The sequence below is a fragment of the Melopsittacus undulatus genome, chromosome 2 (genome assembly GCF_012275295.1).
Source record: "Melopsittacus undulatus isolate bMelUnd1 chromosome 2, bMelUnd1.mat.Z, whole genome shotgun sequence".
NCBI lineage: Eukaryota > Metazoa > Chordata > Aves > Psittaciformes > Psittaculidae > Melopsittacus > Melopsittacus undulatus.
In genome coordinates this window covers 23,499,769-23,523,799 of record NC_047528.1, presented here as the reverse complement: position 1 = coordinate 23,523,799, position 24,031 = coordinate 23,499,769, and the positions used below count along the sequence as shown (strand labels likewise).

The following is a 24,031-nucleotide window of genomic DNA, read 5'->3' as shown; positions in this document are numbered from 1 at the left end:
CTCCAGGAATCATTTGAAATCTAGCAAAATATTCTGTCACTGTCACATCACCACTGATAGATGCAGCCAGAGGTCAAAGGCTGAAGCTCTGAGAATTGCAGGTGAAAATATCCTACCTAAAGACTGAGATACCATCACTGTAAATTCCCTGTAATTTCCCCAAAGGAGCACCTTTGAACTGAATTACTAGAGGGCAGATAGTAAAAATAAAAATCTGCATTGTATTTCAAAACAATCTTTTCTATGAAGTCTAAAACAAAATACATCTTCCCTTCTCTCTGAAAAAATTTAATGCTTACTTCTATTGTAAGATTCTTCTGGAACAAATGGTACTCTTGCATTGTAATGAAAATAAAAGAACAGAAAGAGAACAGTGTTACCGTTTCTCTCATACTGTTCTTTTCCAAGAACTATGTACAGATTGCTATGAGCACACATCTAGGAGTTTTATGTGTAAAGAAACATAAGAGCACAAGGCAAATTTCAGCCTCTATTTCATCTCTGACTTTGACAGAAGCAAGTACAATGCTATAGCTAAATATCTGTTGAGAATAGTTTATTTTACTATTTACTTTACTATTAACACTTTTGAGGGGATATTCATAAAAAAAATCTTAGAAGACACTAATGCTTTCATGGAAGTGAAGATGTAACAGCCTTCTTGAATTTCTACTCTCAGAAAAAAAAATCCTTTAGTTTGACGAATACGTAAGTCTATGGCCAATAAACAGGAATATTTCAAAGTAGAAAATAACCAATAACAATGTCCACTTCAGAAAGCAATGGTTGTAAAAGAAAGATTTCTGACCAAAATATAGTCATATATTCAAAATATTCCCAGCTCTGGTAGAACTGGTTTATTTGCTGAAGAATGTGAGCAGCATTGCATGTATCTACAAACAATTCACCCAGGTCAGTGGAATTTCAGGTACCTTGCACCTATCCAGGCCTTAAAAGGAAAAAATACAGTTGGGGAGAGGAGAGTAAGGATTTGCAGCTTCTCTTCCTATTTCTTCCACTAAATTGCTTGGGAACTTTGGCAAGTTGATGAACCACTCTGCACTGTACAGCTTCAGCAAAGCATGGCCGCAGACATCTTTTGGTAAAATGCTAGATATAACTGCATTAGTTCAGGTGTATTATTGGCTCATTTTCCTTTGCATAGCAGTCTTACGAGTGAGATGTCTTTGGATACCACAGGCAGTGCCAGTAAAAATTACACACTTGTTTTCAAAGAGCTCCTACTCTGGCTGAACAGTGCTAAGATACTGTATTTTAAAAAATGATACCTAAATTGTACAAACATAAATGTACCATAATAACTCTTTAACAGCCAAAGCAGATTGCATGTGTGCCAATGTGCTTTGAACAGGACCTTCAGACAGCCATCCAGTCCATTTAATACAGAATACATGGTTGGCTATTTTGAAACTGATGTCCTTTCAAAGTTAAAAATTAAAATGTAGAGGAATATAAAAGAATAAGTGAATATTCTGAGTTCAGAACTATTCCTTCAAGATTCAAACTCATTAAATCAATGATGTTCACAATTTAAAATTGTTTAAAAAATATGTTATGCAAAAGGAACACATAATGATATATTTCATGAGAGACTTTAAAATGTGCAGGTGAAGGGCAGGTTAATTTAACAAAGACCTTTTTTGGTAGAAGTTACCCTCTGCTTCAGGTATATACAGAATACACTCGCCATGGATGAATTGTTAGCGCCTCTGAGGATTATGTTATAATTCTAAACAAACCCAGCTCAGAGCTGATAGACACAATATTTTCCAATGGTCAGCACAGTTCCCATTAGAAAAAAGCAGGGTTAACTCTCACACTTCTTGTGACCATCCTCTTGGAAGCTACAATAGGTAATGAGAAATGTCAAGTCCTAAGATCAATGAAATTTCAGGCTCTAGGGACAAAACAGGAATAGCATTGATCCTTTTAAAGAACACCAGTCAGAGGGTGAATGTAATATATTGCACAGAGAGACTCAAGAGGATAAACGGCCAAGTCCAACATACTTACCTGACAAAAAATTCAATCAGCTTTTAGCACAAGCTGCCTAGCCTTCCCTTCTTTCATGCAGGAGTCTGATTCCAATTAAAGTGTGAAAATTAATTTTTATCACTTCCAAATTAGTTTCTGAATTTGTGTCTGTTTCAGATAAAAGCATCTGTCCTCCACTTTTCTGCAGTTCTATCATCCACTTTGGTATCTGTTCAAAGACTTAGAGATAATTCTCATTTTCAAAGTCACTTGTTTGAAAGCAACAGTCAATAACGCAATCATAAAAATATAAAAATAAAACAACTACAATGATACATGTTGAACTCCGGGGCATATCATGTACACTGTTTGCTCCTTTTTATGATTACTAATACAGTTGCTATGTGAAAACAAATTTGTACACAAATTAGCACTCAGTTAAATCAAATCCCTATATTTTGTAAGAGTAAAAATGTCAAAATACAAATTGTCAAATGCCATCACAATAATTTTTAAACTCAATCTCTTAGAATCACAAAGATTTACATTTGCCAGATCACTTCAAAGAATAAAAAAAAGCAAACTCTGTCCTTTGCATGTGCCATGTCTTCTTAAAGGAAAATAGATTCCTTTCACTGTTTCTCAACTGCAGCAGATTTATATAATGTGGTCATCAAGTTAATAAAGTGGAAATTGAGATTACCTATTTCAGATGGGCAATTTTACTTTAGAAAATAGGTATCTGACCATGCCAAGATGAATAAAGCTTCATTCAGTTCAGTGTTTTTTCCCAGAGGTGATACTTACCTAAGCAAAGATAAAGAAATAAGGGGACTCTCAAACATACATAGAAACCTGCATGCAGCTGCCCTTCAGCCTAAAGGAATTTGTGCCATATCTCCCACTTTTCAGGAGCATCCCCAGGCACCGGCCTCTAGTCTAGTCTGGAAAAGGACATTTTCTATCACTGCTCTTGGAGGTTAGCCATTGCATAGTCACGAAACCCACTTTTTCTGAACCAGAGAAATTAGAAGTAGGGAGGTTTGCCCTACATACTCCTGCTGAAGTTTTGGTTCAAACTGCAGTTTTGGTTCCTGATTATCTTGATTCAGCTCTGTTTCTATCCAATCATTGTGCCTCGTAAGATCCTTAAACAAGAGCAGAGAAAAGAATTTTGCTTTCCACCAAAGCTGGAGGTTCACAGCGTGCCCCTCCCACATTAATTTATAACCTGATAGTCAACATATGCTTGTGAATATGGGCATGTGGGTTTGAATTCCCCCAGTCTCTGGAGGCCAAGAACTGGAGTCTCCAACTTCCTGGACGAACATTCTAACCATAAGGCTTTTTATAGGTAATTTTTTGAAGGCTACTTCATGGAAAACATTATCTTTAAAATCTAGTAAAACTGGAATTGTAAGAAGTGTCAATAAATTGTGACAAGTACAAACTGAACCAGAAACTCATTTTTGATATTTGTTGTAGAGTAAAAGTGGTAACTTAATGCATTGATTTGAAAAAATATTTTTAAATTATAAAATGAAGCTCATCATGCTGTCATAGGCAAATTTTCAGCTACTGAGCTGGTGCAGCCACTAGCAACAGTCTTATCCAAGACAATTCTTTTCTCAATTCTCCTCTTTAAACCACAGCTGATTCTGTATTTCTCACAGACAGAGCTGGGGTGATCCTCTGAGCAGATGCCCACACAGGTATTTCAGGAGAAGGATCTGCACAAGTCCAGCAGGTTGGGTTATTGACATACGTGCTGTTTAATAAAGATTTTATCTCACCCTTGGGTATGGAATTTTAGCAGAATCAGTAAGGGTTTCGTCCTGACAATCTTCTTCCCCAGAGTATTTCACAATAAATGATCGTGACTACTATGTTTTCTAATGAAATGATATCTACGTTTTCTATACAAATGTTGAACTGCATAAACTGTTCAGGACTGGGGCTTGCTTTTCTCTCACCCCCATACTTCCCCCCTCTCCCCCACCTTACATTTTCTGAAACAGCTAAGTTCCTTTTGGTAATTGGATGCATTGAAGCTGAAATTGATAATTAACTGTCTTTCAGCTTAAAAGATCATTATAAAGTCAAGCATATGACCCAGATAATTACTATACCTGACATTTTTCTTTGAATTCTTCACCTTCTTACAGCCTGTGGTATAAAATACCTTATCTGTGTCTCCAGATGACAGCTTTTAAAAAACCTAATCCCTCTTTTTCCCCTCTGAAAATATCAACTACATCTTTCTGGAAATTCATTCTAAAGATGTTAAGTAATTGGATTTGACCTACAGTGAACATCTCACTTTCATTTTTCCTACAAGATAAATCATAATCTTCTGCCAGCAAGTCTATAAGAAGAGTAGATTATGAAATATTTTTTTACTACTTTGGTAGCTGTAACTATGTAAAACTTCAAACATATTTTCACAAGGATTGTTAAGAATGCTTCACTCCTAGAAATAAGCATCCAGGGAATCAGACATACAACTATCATGTTCATATAAAGGGAATAGAACCTAGTAGATATTACTTAAGCAGAAAGATTTAGTAATTGTATTAGTTTTAAAAGGCAGAAGGTCCTTCAGGCCCACAATCACTCATGTGATCTATTCTTACTGATGTATGTACATGAAAGCTCAAATTAGCCGTTAATAAGAATATGTTTAAAACACATGAACTTCTGGTTTTAGTACAGTACTAGTACATAATTAGCATATCCATAATAACTTTATTCGAATGAGTAGGGATAGCAATAATAGTGATGATATCATTCTTTATCAGCATAAGTCTTCAACATGTCTGTAACAGGAGTATTAAAAATTTTGATCAATAGATTGAGGCTACAATAGTGGACTTAACCTGGTATTTAATCTTCCTGAGTTCTGCTACCTATGCCTGCGAGATGTCAGTTGCATCAGATGGACATAGCTGCAAGCACAGGTTCCCATTACCCTGACTATAAGGTAATTTTCTTCAGCAAAATAGTGCTTTATACATATAAAGGTAGAGACAGACAGCAAATCATACAATTTGGTTTTGGTTCCACTGATTTCTCTCAGCTGATTGATATCCTTTCTTTTCATAAAATTAAATATATCTCCAAGGCAGGCACTTCCACAATTATACAGCTAAGATATTAAACCTGAGACTCCAAAAATCACCACTTTCTTGAAGTCAGGTATGTTCATGATGACAAAAAAAGTATTAGAACTAAGATGAACCTATCTGCAAAAGAACTGGAGTAGCCTGTATCAGCCAGTAAGGAAATGTTAATGGCAAGGCTGTCAAAGTCCCATATAATCAAAGGAAGTAAAGGAGAAGTCTTCATTTTCTTTTCTTTAATAAAAGAAGCAAATTCTTATTTTTTTCTGATTTAGCATAGAAATTACTAATACTTGATATGAATCACAAAGCCATTCAAAAAAGTAAAATGGTGTCAAGAGTGCCCTGACATGAAATTCCTTTTCAGACTGAATTTCTCCCTATCTGAGAATTAAGTGCTAAAAAAAGCCCTGGAATATACATAAAAATTAGATAAATTTGTTACAGGGACATAATTTTACATACACAAACACCCTTCATTCTCTCTCTGTTATAAAAGCAAACAAAAGTCAGACGAGAAAGAGGTTTCTTCCTATGTGTCTTCTCTTTGCTCTGCTTACGTGAAAATGGAAGAAAATTAAAACACAATAAAAAAATACTGCTGCAAAATTAACAAAATGTTTACTTTGTAACAAATAACATACTTTTCTACCACACATCCAGCTGAAGAAATACTTTCACTTAGATGTCTGTAACTGACAGGTCTACAACTGCCTCCAGTCAGTACTTGAAGTAGAGATCAAAATTGATAGTGATGGCTTTTTCCATGTTCATCCAAAGAGGCAATATCCTTGTGCTGAAAATAATCATCAGAATTCAGAAACTGCTTTAAATGAAAGTGATTTAGTGTTGTACAAAACAGCTTTAGTATATGAATAAAAGTGGCTCTTGTCTTTAGCTGTGGTCATATTACTAGCTTGGGTGAAGGGACCTTGTAAATTACTTGTGAGCTTTAAATGCCCTCTTACATATACTAGTATTATTATTATCATGCCCTCTTCACCCTGCAAAACACTGGTAGCTAGTTCCCTACAAATTAAATGTAAACTTTTCATGACATTTTATATTTTTCTATTTTTACTCAGTCACATTGCTTCACCAAAGGTTTGCTTGCTAAAGAAAGACCTTTCTCACAGAGATTAATTTAATTCCATGGCATGTGAGATATTCCTTTTTTTGAAAAGGCAAGCAGCTGATATAGCATGCTGTAGCACAAAAGAAGCAAGTTAAAATGCCAGAAAGTATTTCTGAGGAAAAGAAAGTCAAAATATAGTGATATACATCCTGTCACTTAAAGGCCATAACTGTCTTGCTATAATTTATGATGACATGATGCTGTGATAAAGGCAATTATGAATTTCAGAATTATTCCCATACTATTATCTGTTACCATGCACAGACTGTTTAAACATTTTTTGGGCTAGTACTCAATGAATTGCTTAGCATGTGGTGCTCTTCCTACACCAACTTTCAACCTGTAAGAGAAGTAATGGATATATTTGGTAATATTTTCTGAAGCTGACAAAAGGAATACTAAGAATGAATAGGTGTGACGGAGATCCTTTCAGCAAGGTGTATTTCTACAGGATACTTACTGCTGTTTGGATTGTCACCTATAATATGATGTCGGCCACTCCAGTACCAAAGCAGCAATGTAGCATCACGAGACCCAGACACGATGTAGCAATCACCACCAATATAAGACTCTGATCTGGCAAGGCAAGTCACCACGTCCCAGTGGCCAAACACAATCTGAGTTAATTTTCCTGGTGGGAACACAGAGTGATACAAATTCAGGTTTTTTAAGTACCTGCAGCATTTAGAAATAATTCGCTAACTCATTAACAAATACTCAGTTCAAACCTAATTTTGTCTTATGTCCCCTAATTGAAGTTCACTACATGCTAGAACAAGATTAGAAAACTCTTTTTTATCTCTCTTTTTATGTTCCTATTGAGGGCTGTACCCTGTGCCAATCCATAGCCAAACCCTTATCTCTGAAAATCAAGTCAGTGCTGCCATCAATGAATATTAAGTGGAATTACTGCTCCATCAGTATTTAAGCAATAATGTTAGAACATTATTTGTGAATTTCATGAATGATATGCATAAGACAGCACATGAATTTTTCCATAATGGTGCCACATTGTTATATTAAAAATATATATTTTTTCTATGTTAATGTCAAACTATGTTTTACCTCATTACCTCCTTCTGTCTATTATCATATGCAGTTTTTAGCAGTAGACTGAATAATATTAGACTCTGCAATCAAAAAAAAAATTAAATATTGTTTCTTGGTAGCAAGCTATGTAACCTACTTTCTTATTACATGAAATAAATAAAGATGGAAATAACACAGCCATAAAAATATTGTAACAAAAATTTTGCTTTATCCTTTTTATCTGACTGATTTTCTGAACATAACTATGTTTTTCAAAATTTACCACTAACAAAACTGTATGCCTGTTTTCTTTTACATCCTTTATCTTCCATAAAATAAGCATTTTAAAGCCTTTATGCACAAACAGTAATGAAGGGTATTATCAAATGCCCCAATAATTTATTGAGGGGGAAGCACAGGCATTACACAAGGTAGTATTAAGACAAACATTCACTTTATGACACAAGGAGAACAGGTAGTTGTATTTAGGGTCACCTGTTTCTGTAGAATAAACTCGAAAGCTCTTGTCCCAGAAACCACAGATAAGAATATAGCGATTATCTGCTGTGACCACAAAGCAATGTGCATTGATCTGGATGCTCTGATCCACAAGGTCTGTGATCTGTCGTTTGTTCACACCCGAGTTATTGGCTGTAACGACATGCAAAACACATTTTGCAAGTAAGCCATTCCAACACCTTCCTGTCATCCACTTACAGGAGAAAATGAATACATTTAACTTTCAATGAACTGTGAATTTGTTGTTGAGTAAGCATTTTAAATATGAACATTTAGAGCTGTCTATATGGGTGTCAGAAATACAAAATTACCGTGAGATTTCTGGTTTCCCTCTGCGTAAGACAAAATATTTTACAGGAGATGACAATTTCTTATAAACTGCCTGATGCACTGCATAATAAGTGGTAATATTTTAAGTGCTCTGCAGAAGTACTCTCAAAAACCAAACTGAAATAGGGGAAAGCGATAGAAGCCCATTTTAAGTACTAAGTCAATGCTAAGAATACTGCAGAAAGTATAGTCTAGATGATTGGCATCTCACCTACAGAAAACCTCCCAGTTTGCATTGTGTGACCTTGACATCCCTTATAACGGCAGACACTTAATCAGATCAAAAACATAAGGAATCAACCAATGAAACTATTCAAATCTAACATGCTTTTTCAACATTCTCTTATCCCTCAAGCAGAGAGCCAAGCCATGGATGTTAATGTCAGAAGAGGCAATGCCACCTGGAAATTCCCCCAGAAGGAGGGAAAGGGAAGGGTTCATTCAGAACTTTACCACCCTGACAAATTGAGCTGCTAGGAAGGGCTGGGTTAGGTGAAATAACTCATTCTGAGATACATGCTTTGTCCTAACATAACAACAAGACTTCATGCAGATAGTATTCTCAAATTTCTTTTGTCCCTATTTTTGGATATTCTACTTAAATTGCTAAAAACTGCATGAAATCAAAAACCCTCAACCAATTTTAAATTTGCTTGTAAAAGTTAATACACATTCCAAGAACACGTATTTAAATTATCAGACCTGCTACGCCCATCCACTGAAAGATAATGAATGAAAACCAAATAACTCAGATTTCCAGAACAGGTGGGCACAGTATTTGTGCCCTAGCTTTTGAGAGGAAAATCTGAAAACCGTTGTCATTATAGGAACAAATGAAGCATACAGAATGCAAAAGCTAACTCTCCTGAGGTACTTGTATATAAATCTTTCAACCATGAATATTGACGCAGACAAAACAGAAACCTTTCATCTGGAGGTGTCTAAAAATGTTTTTTTTTCTCGCCAACATTGCAAAATTGTCTCTACCCCCAATTTCTGTTTCAAAAATATGCCTACTGCAAAAACAAAACCCAAACAAACAACCCAAAACAAAATAAAGAAAACCCAAACCACCACAAAGCAAATAGCTGCAAAAGAGAAATAATGACCACTAGGAACATAAGTCTTCCATTGAATAGATTTAGCAGATGCTGTTTCTCAAAATACTTCACTTTCTCAAATATTTTGGGATTTGAAAAGAACAACCATGCCTTATTTTAATGGATTTTAAAAGACTGGATTGTCTTTTATATATTAATTTAGTAATGCTAACTAAACCAATCAAAATCATAAACTGAATGAAAAGAAATGGATCTGCTTCTGCACTGGTATATACTGTACTGGCTGTAAAAAATGAAAATATGTGAACTCTACCAGATCCTCACATTTTGTTTTGCTAATGTGACCTGATAAGAGAACAGAATTATATATATGGGTTGACAATGTAACCGATTTAATTGATTGTTTCTTAAATACCAGCTGCTGATGATGTTAATAATAAATAGCACTCATGTAAATCATTCAGCATCAATAGCTAATGCTCCTAGTTCTCCAGGACTGACAAGAATAAATATTTCCCTATCTACTGTGTTAAATGAAGCATAATATATAAATATAGCTTAATCAATAATTCCTGAAAATGCCGTTTTCAAATATATTGCTACATTCTCATCTTGACATACCGATCAATGGATCCATTTCAATTGGAAGATGATGGGCTTGATCCAAAGAATATCCAGGGGCTCCCCGAAGGCCTACACATGAAAGCAAGAATTAAGCACATAGGATCTTTGTTGTCTAAATTTTTTATATGATTTTTCTAGGTTTAAAACTGCATTATTGGATATATAAAAAAGTAACTTCTTACTATTACCACAACTTTGTTTTATGAACCTTTTAAGACTCCTTCCTTTGTGCTACCTAAATATGCATTTGTTAATTTTTCAGTAATGTTATAGTAACTATAAATGTATGAGCATGAACTTCACCATGAATTCTGCAGCCATAAACATTCATTAAACTTCGTTAACTCCTTGGAAACAATGTAACAGAGATTTATTTTTTTTTAAACATTTAAGCACTGGGTGAGATCTTAAAACATAGAAAAGACAAATAATTGGATTAAACATTGTTACGAGTTTTTTACACATGGAAGTGACAGAAACTTGGACCTTTCCACACATTTATCTAGAATTTTTAGCAGGGAACTTGTGGGCTACAGTAAATTTGCTACAGTTATTCCTATTATTTCTACTCTGGGCAGTCCTTAAGCTACTCAAATGTCCATCAGGGGCTGCATGTTCAGTGCTGTCTGCTCTCATGCATGGATGTCATTGCTTTGGCTCTTCTGAGCACCTTCCTTAGCACATAAATCACAATGGTCACTAGTGATAACACATTTTTTGTCAGAAACTGCTGTGTTGCACAAGAATATCCTCTATAAGAAGAGATACAGAGTTCTGGAGAATATATTCCATCTTCTGCTACAGCAATAGTCAACTGGAGGAGACAAAAGAAAACAGGGTCTATAGCTGGCCCTGCCATCTTCTGAAAAACACTGCTATGAGAACTTCCATTCTTTTTCTCCTTTCAAAACCAAAGTAGACTGGGCTTTTATTAGGTTTGTGTGGCAAGTTATTGGTAGCAACAGAGGCTACAGTGGTGGCTTTTGTGAGAAGCTGCTAGAACCTTCCCCCATGTCCGACCAACTCGATGCCAGCCAGCTCCAAGATGGACTCACTGCTGGCCAAGGCTGAGCCCACCAGCAGTGGTGGTAGTGCCTCTGGGTTAACTTATTTAAGAAGTGGGGGGGGGGGGGGGGGGGGGGGGGGGAACTGTTCAACAGAAACTGCAGCCAGAGAGAAGAGTGAGAATATGTGAGAGCAAACAGCTCTCCAGACACCAAGGTCAGTGAAGAAGGAGGTCAGAAAGTGCTTCAGGTGCCAGAGCAGAGATTCTCTTGCAGCCTGTGGTGCAAACCATGGTGAGGCTGGCTGTGCCCCTGCAGCACCTGGAGGTCCGCACTGGAGCAGGGGGGTGCCCAAAGGAGGTTGTGACCCTGTGGAAAGCCCACACTGGAGCAGGTTTGCTTTATAATAGAGCTGTGATTTATTAAAATATGTTAGGGTAATAGTAGGAAATTGATATCCTGTCCTGGATTAGCCTTTTGCAAAATGAAAGACATTGCCAGGAAGGATGTAAAAGTTGAGAAGACCATTAGAAATAGTTTTGATTCTTCAAATCAAAGTCTTGTTTTCATGTCTCTTCCTGTTACAATATATCCAGAAAGCATTATCTTTGAAATTTACAACAGAAGTTTTCAAATGATGTAAAATTTAGTTCATGGTTGGTTCATGATGTGAATTAGAATCATAGAATAGTTAGGGTTGGAAAGGACCTCAAGATCATCTAGTTCCAACCCCCCTGCCATGGGCAGGGACACCTCACACTAAACCATATCACCCAAGGCTTCATCCAACCTGGCCTTGAACACTGCCAGAGATGGAGCATTCACAACCTCCCTGGGCAACACATTCCAGTACCTCACCACCCTAACAGTAAAGAATTTCTTCCTTAGATCCAATCTAAACCTCTGTTGTTTAAGTATCAATCCATTACCCTTTATCCTATCACTACAGTCCCTAATGAATAGTCCCTCCCCAGCATCCCTGTAGGCCCCCTTCAAATACTGGAAGGCTTCTATGAGCTCTCAACGTAGCCTTCTCTTTTCCAGGGTGAACAGCCTATCTTCATATGTGAGGTGCTCCAGTCCCCTGATCATCCTCGTGGCCCCCCTCTGAACTTGTTCTAACAGTTCCATGTGTTTTTTATATTGAGGACACCAGAACTGCACACAATACTCCAAGTGAGTTCTCACAAGAGCAGAGTAGAGGGGCAGGATAACCTCCTTTGACCTGCTGGTCATGATTCTGCTGGTCAAACATGATTCTGCATGTTTGCAACACAACTTACATTTTACAAGAGTATATAGGAAAAAATAAAGCAAGAGTATATATGAAAAACAAAACATAACAGTCACAGGCCAACACAACTTATAATAAAACGGATGACTTCAAACAACAGTTGTTAAGGAAACCCTTGAAATCCAGGATACAGCACTATCAGTAACCTTGACTAAATAAATGCATGGATTTGTGAAAGGCAATCAAGTATCCTGCTCTGTTCCTGTTGTATTCTCTAAACCACCACACAAATTTTGTTTGTAAACAGAAACAAGTACCTTGCAAATAAATTTGAAATTTAATATTCATTGTAACATTATTTAAATGTTCAGAATATAAGTAATACTAAGCCTTGTATTATTATTCAAGAATTCAGAATTATATTACCTTGCTCTGATAGTTCCTCTAATGCATGCCTATAATGGAATTCCCATTCATTCATCTAATTAGGGCTTGTAACTCCAGTCTTTGGCCGGCCTTGTGCATAAGAGGTAGGATCTATTTCACCTGACTTGAATTATTCACTGAGATGTTTACATTTAAGCCATTGAAATCCCTAGGTAATCTAGAATCTGATGGAGGTAGATACCTCACTTAAATATTACAAAACCTTCTCCAGGGGTTTCCTTCTTTGTGTAAAGAGTGGAGGATTTTTTTTTTGTCTACTCCCTATCAAATTCCTAAGGCAGCTACTGAGTCACACTCTCAAATACCAGGTACTTTCTTGTTTCCCCCAGGTGGCAAGAAACGTTTAAAAAATTCCAGATACTTCAGCATAGGAGCTATCACAGCAGGAAGCTGCCTTAGAAAATGAAACTTGTTCATTTCCTCATGCACCTTATAGCCTCACCACCTATTTAGCAATGCTTAGGACAACTTCAGCACCTGTGGGTCCAGGTAAGGAAACAGGACAGTCCTAGTGGCAACACAGAGAGGTGAGCAGAGGATCTGGAAGGGAAATTTGGGATGACCTTGTTAGATGGGCTTTTGGGAGGAAATGAAGAAAAGTTTTCTTCTGAACAGTTTTGTGTTCAGGTGCTTAGATTTTTTAGGGTCCCACATTACCTAACGGTGACACAGGGGAAAGCTTATGACAAGCTCCTGGACGGAACTGAAATCTCTCTCAAGCAGCAGATAGTGATGTATGCTCTCTAGCATGCCAGTATGTATTCCTGAAACCTGGGACATTTTAATATTGGCTGTGTCATGAACAGCAGCACTTCCCTGGAAAGCATTATATCAAAGGCTGATCCTGATGTAACCACAAATCGATTGGCTGCCATGGTGATGTGCTGCTGTTAGGGAGAGTGTTTCTAGGAATGACACCAGAGAAAACACAAGCTTTGATTATTTGACATTAACCAGAAAAAACAATACATTTTTGTGCACAGGCAGGTGAGTGAGATTAACCCACATCTGGCTAAGTTGCACTCAAAATTAAAGCTGTTCTATTAAGGTCTTCAAATTTGAATGAAAGGTGTCCATGAGAACCTACCTACTGTGTTGTGCCACCGATTGACTGCAAACAGCCTGCTGCAAGTGACGGTCACCACAGCAGGAATGGTCAGGTGGGGCAATGTGTTGGCTGCCACATGTGTGACTGGGGAATTTGATGGGAACTTCAGCACCATGATGACATCCTGCTGCATCTGATCTTTAAACATGAGTGGGCTCTGTGGAAGGAAACACTGTTGAGTAGAAAGGAGAAGAGAGCAGAAGAAAACAGAAGGGATAACACAATTAGTGAGGAGGTCTGAGGGAAAACGAGGTTAAAAAAGAGCAGGCAAGCATGTGCACATACAGGGAAAACGCTACCTGCACATCTACACTAATGATGGAGGAGAGCAAGATCAGAAGCTATTATGGGATCATTACATGAGGGCAAGTAGAGAATAGGTATGGTAAGGGTTATCATTACAGGGCACAAAATTACTATTAGCATTAATTAATATACAGTAACATGTAAAATTATACAGCAGTTAATACCCACACAATAGAGATAAGATTCAAATAAAAGAGTTAATGCATTATAAATATAAATGCTATAAATGACAGTGGTTGAAAAAAGACATTTAAGAGGGACTATAAAACTCACAGAGATTTATTTTTTGCTTACGAATTCTTTATATGAAATACAGCACTTCTAAACATAGACAACTTAATTCCATGTAAAGCATATACTTATTAGAGTGTCTTTAAATAATTATAAACCAGTTTGATGATTCTACCAGTGACACAGTTTCTTGTACATGGATAATAATACTGTTATTAAGTGCTGGTTTTAATGTTATTATTTTCAACCACTGTTATAGCAAATAGAATTATTTCTAGAAGTTCAAATAATGGTTTCTACTTGTCTTTAAATTATTATTAAAAATATTATCGATATCTTAAATATAAAAAAAGTATTATGTACCTTTGACATCTAGACATTACTTAAAATAATACAGTTAACACTTCCAGATCAATTCCCACTTTCGCAGTGTACAACTAGATAGAGTGTTTTCCTTGTAGATAGATAAAATGATTGAAACTACTGCACATTTTACTGTCAATTTACAAAATTTACAAGATAATATCTAGCTCTAAACATTTAATCAAAGGCACTGAGGGGCACAGAGATCTGTCTTGTTCAGTCTGGCTATTTCATGTAATTCTTTGCAAGAAGCACAGAGAATGCACTAGGAATGAATTTTGTAGTTCAAATTGAAATTGGAAATATACATTGTATTCTCCCAGAGGAATAGGCAGGAGGATTCCAGTATGATTTGAACTCCAATAATTTTTCTCAAGCAGACATAGTTCATAAATCTGCCCCTAACAATGCATCCTTTTAAACAAAGCAAAACAACATGCTCACTCTAAGAAAAGCCTGCAGTCATTCCCACTACTTGCAGAAATAAGAATGTAAATATGTATTTTTCAATTGTATATTTATGAAGATAGGGTCTTTTTATACAGTATTAGACAGGAAAAGCCAGGATTATAGGAAGCTAAAGCTATTCAAACCTCCACCTCGCTCTGCTAGAGCACTGCAAGCCCTTGCTGCCAGGAGAAAGTATGTCTGCATGGGCAATGGCGGGCATTAAAAGTGCTGCTTAATAGGTACGTTATGACCTAAAAAGGATCCTCAGGTTAAGAGGGAATGCATTCCCAGCCAGCAGTTACGTCTCACCAGGTGCATGGCAGAGCTCCGAGGTGGATGGGGCTCAATAAGCAACTGCGATGGCGTCTGTCCAAAGTTCTGTATCTGCGCCTCCATGGCCTGCAGGCAAGGGAGAGGGACTGTCATGAGCAATATGCATCAAGGAGAGAGGTCAACACACTGTGTGACAGTGCAGGCATATCCCAAGTCAACCATGAAAAAAAGTCCAGAAAATTCACCCGGTGCTCTCCTCCCAGGCTGCAGACTCATCCAAGTGTTAGTATTTTGCAGACAAGCTTTGCTTTCCCTTTCAAGCATGCTTCAGTTAACCAACTAACCATTCTCATTTCCAGTAACTGGCGTTATATGTGAAAATGTTAACCTGTGAGGACATGCAGTTCAGGTCTTGAGAGAGCTTTTTTTTTATTTTTGCACCAAAAAGAACATATATACCTTAATAAAGTCCTTTGTAAGGAGAAAAGTATGAGGATCTCTAATAAAATAAGCCTCTGGAATCTTAAATGGGAGGAAAGAAAAGCAAACTGAGAAACAAAATTCATGTATAAAATATAAAAAAACCCAAATAATTACTATTTCAACAACATTAGTAGGCTAAAACAAAAAAATGCCAGAAACAAATTTTCACAGGCATATTGAGACTAACGTATAAATCTTTCCAAGTTGAATACATTCACTGAATATTTCATGCTTAATTTTATTTCTTTTTTTTTATGGGCTTTCAGGCTTCACAAGTTTGAAATGAAAACTTAGCAATTTCAGTATATTCTTCAAGACTTAAATCTACTTGCAGAATAAATCTGGAGTGATTCGATAAAAGTAGAATGCAGCCCATATGCAGATTCTTCCACTAGTCAAACAACTCATTTAAAAAAGTATATATTTAAGATATTTTCTTTAAAATGCTGGTAAAAGGATTGCAGCTTGTAAAAGAAATGCTGTTAAAGAACACGCCTTATTTTTCAGACAGTTACTATTTTATTTGACCTTGTAAAATTGAGAATAAAGCTTTCACAGAAAACTAAACTGGCAGATTTTGAAATGCATTGTGCATTATGTACCTATACATCTACTGTACCCTGCGCTACTGACCCTTAATATTTTTCTTGTGAGCTTTATAAATTTTTCATTTGCTGCCACATGAGAAAGTACCAGAAACATCACTGTCTTGGTAAAGACGTTATTTCTTTCATACATAACATGGTAAGAAGCACAATAAATACTACATGATAAAGAAGAATCCTTTTATTCTATATATTTTGTAATTCCTACATGCCAATCTGTGCTTTCCTTCACTTCACAGCATAAATTTAAGAACAGATGTTAGAGAGAGATTTCTTCACAGGTTACTAATGTCTACCACTCTTGATGACCTAGATTGACAGGCATATAAGGGAATACTACAAACATTTGGCAAAAAAAAAAAACTTGAAGCAAAGGCCAGTCAAGCAGCTGAAGGACTTTCAATGGGTTGTAGCCCTACTGCATTTGATGCCATAATTATCTCAGTACAGGTGATTTCCTGTTTGCTGACTAATTCAGAGTGAACTTCATACTCCAAGGCAGAGCACTTCTTGGGAACTCGTAAGCATCTTGGGTTTTATTAACATTATTTAATGACAAATTAATTTTAAATCATAGAATAACTTTATACAAAATCAACATGTGTGTGGGCATATGTGTATGCATGTGTACATGTCTATACAGCAGCTATCTATATGTAGCATACCAACAATATCTCTTTACACACAATTGTAGATGTCTTCATTCATGTAGACACTTTTTATACAGGAACATAAAATTCACATCATGTCAAATCAAAAGTAGTATTTTCTATTTCATTCAGTACTTAAGAACTGATCTGCCTGGTAGGGAGAAGGGAAGGGAATGATACCTGTTTGTGAATTTCATTTTCAAAATTGCAAAGACTAATACTAACAGTATCAGGCACTGCATAATATATGCTTCCATCCAGATCTGTCAATAATATTTTCAGAAAAGCAATTTCCATTTTTCTTTTTGCAAATAATTAACAAGGTTAATTTAATTTTAATTTTTTAAGAATTCTGTGTTGAAATAAGAGTGTGAATAATATTTGGCAGCAATAATGAGCAGAACCCAGATATTCCTTTCCCACCCTTTATAGTGATCTCTGAAATGATACTGCTGTTTTCCCACAGGCACATTGAAATGAATTATTAATTTTTTTTTCACTGCAGCCCAATTCTGATTTATACATTTCGTTTCATATTGTCCAGTATTTTTATTGTCCAGCAAATTCTAATAGTTTGCCTGTAAATTCTGCACACGTAAACTTTGCCTGCTCTGCCTCCCAGTTCAGGTAGATTTAAGATAGTAATAGAGTAAGAGAAGTATAATACAAATGCTTAAGATTTAACTGTTAAAAGCTACTGTTACTTTACAGCTGAAAATATTCTGGTAAATACTCACTTACATACTTTACACAACCATCATCTAAATTAAACATTTAAAACCATTTATATTAGTGCCAAGTCCTTCTGTATCCAGAACAAATGCAGAATCAAGACATTGATATTCTGGGGAATATTGAACATTTTTGCTGGCTTGCACTTAACAAGACAACCATCTCTCTCCTACTGAATGTATAATAATATTATCTTTTTCTTTCAGAAGTACCATTTGTAAAACTGATAACTCTTAGAAGCAAACAATGTAGAAGCAAACTATGCACAGACTATAAACTGCAAACCCCACAGCTGTGCACAGCTACAACTATTATTCCTTTCTGGAGTTCACAACACTTAAGAAGGACAGAAAAACCTTGTCAAAACTTAACACAGAAGACAAACATAAGCATAGGAGATAAAGCAACTGGCTCAAGGGTATTCCTAATGTTGCCTCCTATGAGATCACTTAACACAAAATAAAAAGCAGGTACAGAACAGATCTGTGAATAATAATGAAATACATTGATTAGTTTAAAAGAGAACTCTGGCTATATCTGAAATTAATCTGAAAATTGGTAAATGTACACCACTTTTTCTTCTTGAATTGTAAATCATCAAAATTCAGATTTATTTAATGGTCTTAAAATATTCATTCTAATTAATCAATTCCTTTTCTCCCATCAGATCTGGCGTATTGTGAGCAAATTGCTACTCCACTCCCTGAGATACTCATTCTAGTCAATTTTATACAAATTTTAATAAAAGAAAGTTTATTTGCATTTCACCTTCAAAGATCCTTGGTGTAGAACCAATATAAGGTTGGAATTCAGTGGCTGCCAGATTTGGCAGATTTTGGAACAGCTATGACAATGACAATGTCAACTACAAATGACAACTATATTAGGATTTGTTTTCTTAATAAGGTGTTGCAGAAAAGCTATTTAGTGAGCTGATTTGAGATTCCCTACTGCTTTTAATCCACATAAAATGAGATTTGTACTCCAGACACTCAGGGAGTACCTGTTAGTATATGATAATGTATTGTAGAAAGATAAAATGGGTCTTAGCTCATTCATAGCCACAATCATAGCTCAGAATAAGGAAAGAAAACTTGCTGGCAATTCAACGTTTAAAATGAGTTGATCTCATACATCCTAATTTACAAAAACACAACTTAATAGCAACACAAAACCACAACTTAATAGCACTTAATATTGGCCACTTAACATAGATTTGTATTATATGTTTACATATATTTTGGCCAAGAAATTAATATATTGAATCATCTATCTTATGAATGATACTAATCTTAGATACAATGAGCTATATCCTCAATGTATTGTGCTCAAAGGAAACAAATTATTGGTTCTCAATTTTTATGTTTAAAAGTATACTGTACGTTCACAAGGCCACTGGGATTCTCCTCTGCAACCTGGAGGATCCATCCTTAGTGTCAGCTTCCTGGGGAATGAAGAGTTCAATACATCTATTTTGCTCATTATGCAGTCTTTTGGAATATTTGGGTTTTATTTCTTAATTCTGGTTGAAAGAAATACAAATCTAACAATAAATAATTCAAACAATGTTTCTCTAGGTCTACAAGCTATTTTTAGTTGTCAAAGGCAATGACTCCAACAGTAAGTAGTGGAACTCAACAGAAGTAGAGTTGCAGAGCAAAAGAGTTGGTCCCAGAATATACTATGTGATATTTCTTTATAGTTGGAAAGGACCTGCAATGATCATCCAGTCCGACTGCATGACTGCTGACCAAAATTTAAAGCATGTTATAAATGTGTTTTCCAAATGCCTCCTAAACACTGACAGGCTTGGGGCATCAACCACATCTTCAGGAAGCCTGTTCCAGTGTTTGAGCATATTCTCAGTAAAGAAATGCTTCCTAATGTACAGTCTAAATCTCCCCTGGCACAGCATGAAAACCATTCCTATGTGTCCTACCACTGGATACCAGAGAGAAGAGGAAGCCACCTTCCTCTTGAGGAATCCATGTTTAAACTGCCCACTGCAGGGTATTCCCACTAGGCTGGCCCCAGCGCGGGCTGCAGACCCCAACAGTAGTGCTCTGCTAGCTTCACCCTTGGAGCACACTGCTTCTGTGGCTTATAAGCCAGTTCAGACACTCCAAAACTGCTCTGCAGCATGAATGGAAGCATGATCAGCAGATTCATTTCAGAAGCATAGACCAAATCCAAATGAAAATGCTAAAGCTGACTCATCTGGAGCACCACAGAAGTGAAGGTTTTGTTTTCTCTTTGACATAGCTTTGCAAAAAGGCTGAGTCATGAACCAGTTTACTCTTAACATACTTTTTCTCTTAAAAAGTTTTTTTTAAAATGCAGGTAAATCACCAAGGAAGATATCCACAGTCCATCTCATTTGCAAACTCCTTTCGCTGAGAGGGATGCCTGGTGACTACACAAGAAACATAAGAGAATTACAGAGGCAAGAAAGAAATTCCTAAAACCAGACTGCATTGCTGATAGTAACACAATGGTTTTATTCTTCTGTGAAGTGGCCTTGTTTTATGCATCTTCACTGTTTTCTATAATAATCAGTTAAACTTTCTAAAATGTGTTTGATCTGATTTTCCCTATATTTGTATTACTTTTTTTAAATATAATAACTGTTTTTTACTTATTCCCACAATTCTGGTGTATTTTGTTCCTCCTGTGAACCACATTCAGGCTTTTCTACAGTCCATTTTCCCCTGTGTATGGGGGCTGCATCCAATGAAGAGCAAAAATCTGTAGGCATTTGAGAAATATGCACCACAGCAATAGTCATCCAGCTCTGCTTTTCTGAATGTTTATTTCATTTTTGCATCCAAGTGAATACAGGAATCCTTTATGTGCTTCCCCACCTATTCTGGCAGCATGCTCAACAGCCCCCAAGCACTGTCTTCTTCAGAGCAAGCATGATTGACAGCCCTTTGGTGGGTAGCATAAGCAGCTTGAAATGTTACTGTTTTGTACAAGTGGTGTGAGATACTGCCTTTTTATTTGCATACACAGCTGTTAAGCAGCATCAAAATCTTCATGATTTTTGATAAGTTAGGCTAAGAGTATTAATTACCATTTTATTATTGTATGTTTGGAGTAAGGAAGTGCTGTAGTTTAAACATAAGCAATGACTCAACTAGTCTGGAGGCTTCAATGCATTCACTTATTTAATCAGGATACTCAAGGGACTGAAAGATGGGCACATTTCTCCACAGGTCACTACTTTATTAATTTAACAGTGGAGTAGGGGCAACCTTAAGCTCCTTCCTCTCACAGGAGGTATCTCATTGGATCTTGTGAGCAATTAAATGGCTTCCTAGCAGAAGACCGATAGCTCAGAGCTGACCTTCAGCCTCCTCCCAGAGTGAGCCCACCCTGAACTTCTTCTTCATTCCCCTGTGAAAGGAAATAGTACTATGAAAGGAATAAGAATGTGAAAGGCAAGATCTCACGTTCTCTTTAAAGGCATGAATCACATCAGTGACTTTATTTGTCTCAGGGAGCGCTGCCTTTTAGCTTTCACATTTACCTCATTCAGCTACTAATTGTGATACCTAATTCTTCCCTCTTTCACCTTTATAGGCCTCCCAGGGGAGACCTATAGAGGAAGTCAAGAAACCCCTGGCAGTCCAATATGCCTTTCATGATGCAAAACAATTTTAAACACTCTGCCAGCTTAAGCAAGCATTTGGTTAATACACTCTAAATGGAAAATAAATTCAATACATCTCACAAACAGCAACAGAGAAGGTAAAGCAAAAATAACATAAAGATGGATATCCTGCAGTCAGGGCAGGTTTAGCTGAGAGTGTTGCTTACTTTTTCAGACACACTCTCATTTGCAAAGATTCTGTGTGTCTGAGCACAAATACTTCCTGTCTAGCAGCCCACTTCCCTGAAAATCATGGAAAACTTCCTTACACTGAAAAGGGCTGATGCCAAGGAGTGAAATCCTCTCCTTTATTCCCATCCAGAACAAAACAATAATCTCAGTTGGAAGGGACTTACAATGTTCATCCAGTCCAACAGCCTGACCGCTTCAAGGCTGACCAAAAGTTAAAGCATGTTATTAAGGGCATTGTCCAAATGCCTCTTAAACACTGACAAAATTGGTGCATCAGCCACCTGTTCCAGTGTTTGACCACCCTCTCAGTAAAGAATTGCTTCCTTATGTCTAGTCTAAACCTCCCCTGGCACAGCTTTGAACCATTCCCACATGTCCTACCACTGGATAGCAGAGAGAGGAGACCAGACCTCTCTCTCCCCCTCTCCTCTTTAGGAAGTTGTGGAGAGCAATGAGATCACATCTCATATAAAAAACATTTAATTATTCTCATTTCATGCCATTATTTTCTTCAGTTGAACTATTGTATTTCTCATGTTCATATTAGTAATATAGTAATGTGTCCCACACAGATTGGTAACATTAACTGAAACTCATGTGTTCACTGATGTCATGCCAAATGAAATCATCTCTCTCTCATCATTCTCCCATATCTGTATTTAGTTTATAAAAGAAAATGTTTATTTCTTTGATCAGTAAGTTACTGAATGCAACACATTAGTAAAGATTTTACTGCTAAGTTACTTTTGTGAGAGATGTAATAGCATGATATAATAATTCATCAAATATGTAACTTTATGCCATGAATAGTTAAGGTTTTGAAAAACCTGGGCAATTGATTTTTTTTTTATTTGTAGATGACTGATAGTTTCCCTGTAATAATTTTTGTATTGCTATATAACGGACAACCTCAGAAACTATTCCTCTCAAGCTGACAAGTAGTTTTATTTTCTCTGAAGCCATTCCCTCGTTTCTTTTAAAACGAGTATATTTATTGTTGGTTTTGGATGATAAATATTTAAGTGGGCTGACTAAAATAATTTCTCATCACCTAAACTCTACCTATATAATAAAACACTTCCATCAGCTTTTTTTGTTATTTATGCAAAAACACTTATTGTTACATTCAAAAGGTTACATGGATGAAAGTGCTATGTGATTTGTTGGGTGAGAGGCCAATCTAGATGATCTTTCCCATCTGGTGTTTAGGTCTCTAGAACAAGCTTGTCTTTGACATCTTGATTCTGCAATGCAAATTACTAAAATGTACACCTACAACACAGAATTTCCCCTGTTGATACTAGTACTTTATATTACTCCCTTACATGATAGTAATCCAAACATCAGAACATGCAGAATTGTAGATGTGTCCTATGTAGTATTTGCAAAATAGTTCCATTGCCTCAATGTGCCTCCTGTTGTATAAATCATGTCCCTAAGTGGGGGGCACTCTTAGCTCTTAGCAAGATCTTGCTCAGAATATCATCTTCTATTCTGGCCAAACCATTACAGTCTTAGGTTTGTCATACCTCTTCTTGATACTCCTACTCAGGAGTTTTGCTATTAAGCTAAGCATTCCTTTCCTCTCTATTATGTCATTCTTTAACTGATTTATTTTTTCTTTTTGCATATGAAATACAAGGCAGGATACTGATATCCTAATTTATGCTTTAAATCTTTGTGATGGAATTTTGTTTTTTTAAACAGGGCAAACTTATGACAAAAATATTCTTTTCTGAAAAGGCTGCTAGAATTCCAAGCACATTATCTCTAATAGTGAAAAGTTATTTCATTGCTTTTCTAAAGCAGAGATAAATCAGTTACATTTCCTTGAGTAAGAACTAAAAAAAAAAAATCCTCTGAATTTTTAAACGTAGCTTCTCTTCTGACTAGTTTCACTACAGATTTTCAAAGTCTACGAAAAAGGGAGTGAAGGAATAAAAACATTATGTTAAAACTGTCATTAGCATCCCTTAGTTGGCAGTCACTAAAATTTACAGACATTTAAAAAAAACACTGCTGCTGTCTAGGATGCTAGAATTGTTTCCACATGTGAAAAGCAGTGAGAAACAGCCAGAAAGTGTGAAGTTCCAGTTGTGCTAGGCTAAAAATTGACAGTAGTATTTTTCAAAACACCATCAACTGCATTTAGAAACCTTCTAAATTTTACAAGTCAGAAGTACTTTTAATGTCTTTCTTTTGTTTAGAAATGCCTAACTAGATTATATTATACAGTATCTCATTTAATTCACTAATGAAAAAGGAAGTCCCCAAAGTCAAGACAAAAAAATCCCCAAAAGCTCTGTGAAGGTCACAAACATAATTTCTCTGTATTAACAACCATATCAAGATCTCTCTCTTCCTGCAGTAATTCCTTCACTTCCTCTATAAGGCTCCCAAGGACTGCCTTCCTTTCTCCCTCTCTGTGTCAAGCTCCAAATGCCCTTTCTGTCCTTTTTCCCCCTTCTTGGTACACCTGGCTTCTCATG

The 24,031-nt window shown here is 36.4% G+C and overlaps 1 protein-coding gene across 6 annotated transcripts in view; it reads right to left on the bottom strand.

Moving 5' to 3' along the window:
• NBEA (neurobeachin) overlaps positions 1-24,031 on the bottom strand; it is a 509,113-nt gene that overhangs the window by 11,571 nt on the left and 473,511 nt on the right. For 5 of the 6 annotated variants that reach the window (XM_034074343.1, XM_034074342.1, XM_034074344.1 and 2 more), the window contains 5 exons: positions 15,265-15,354; positions 13,585-13,777; positions 9,810-9,881; positions 7,774-7,929; positions 6,710-6,880 (listed from right to left, as the gene is read on the bottom strand). In XM_034074343.1, the coding sequence (XP_033930234.1) occupies positions 6,710-6,880; positions 7,774-7,929; positions 9,810-9,881; positions 13,585-13,777; positions 15,265-15,354 (682 nt within the window). Of the gene's footprint in view, positions 1-6,709; positions 6,881-7,773; positions 7,930-9,809; positions 9,882-13,584; positions 13,778-15,264; positions 15,355-15,687; positions 15,751-24,031 lie in introns of all 6 variants that reach the window. The other variant, XM_034074341.1, reaches the window with a different exon arrangement.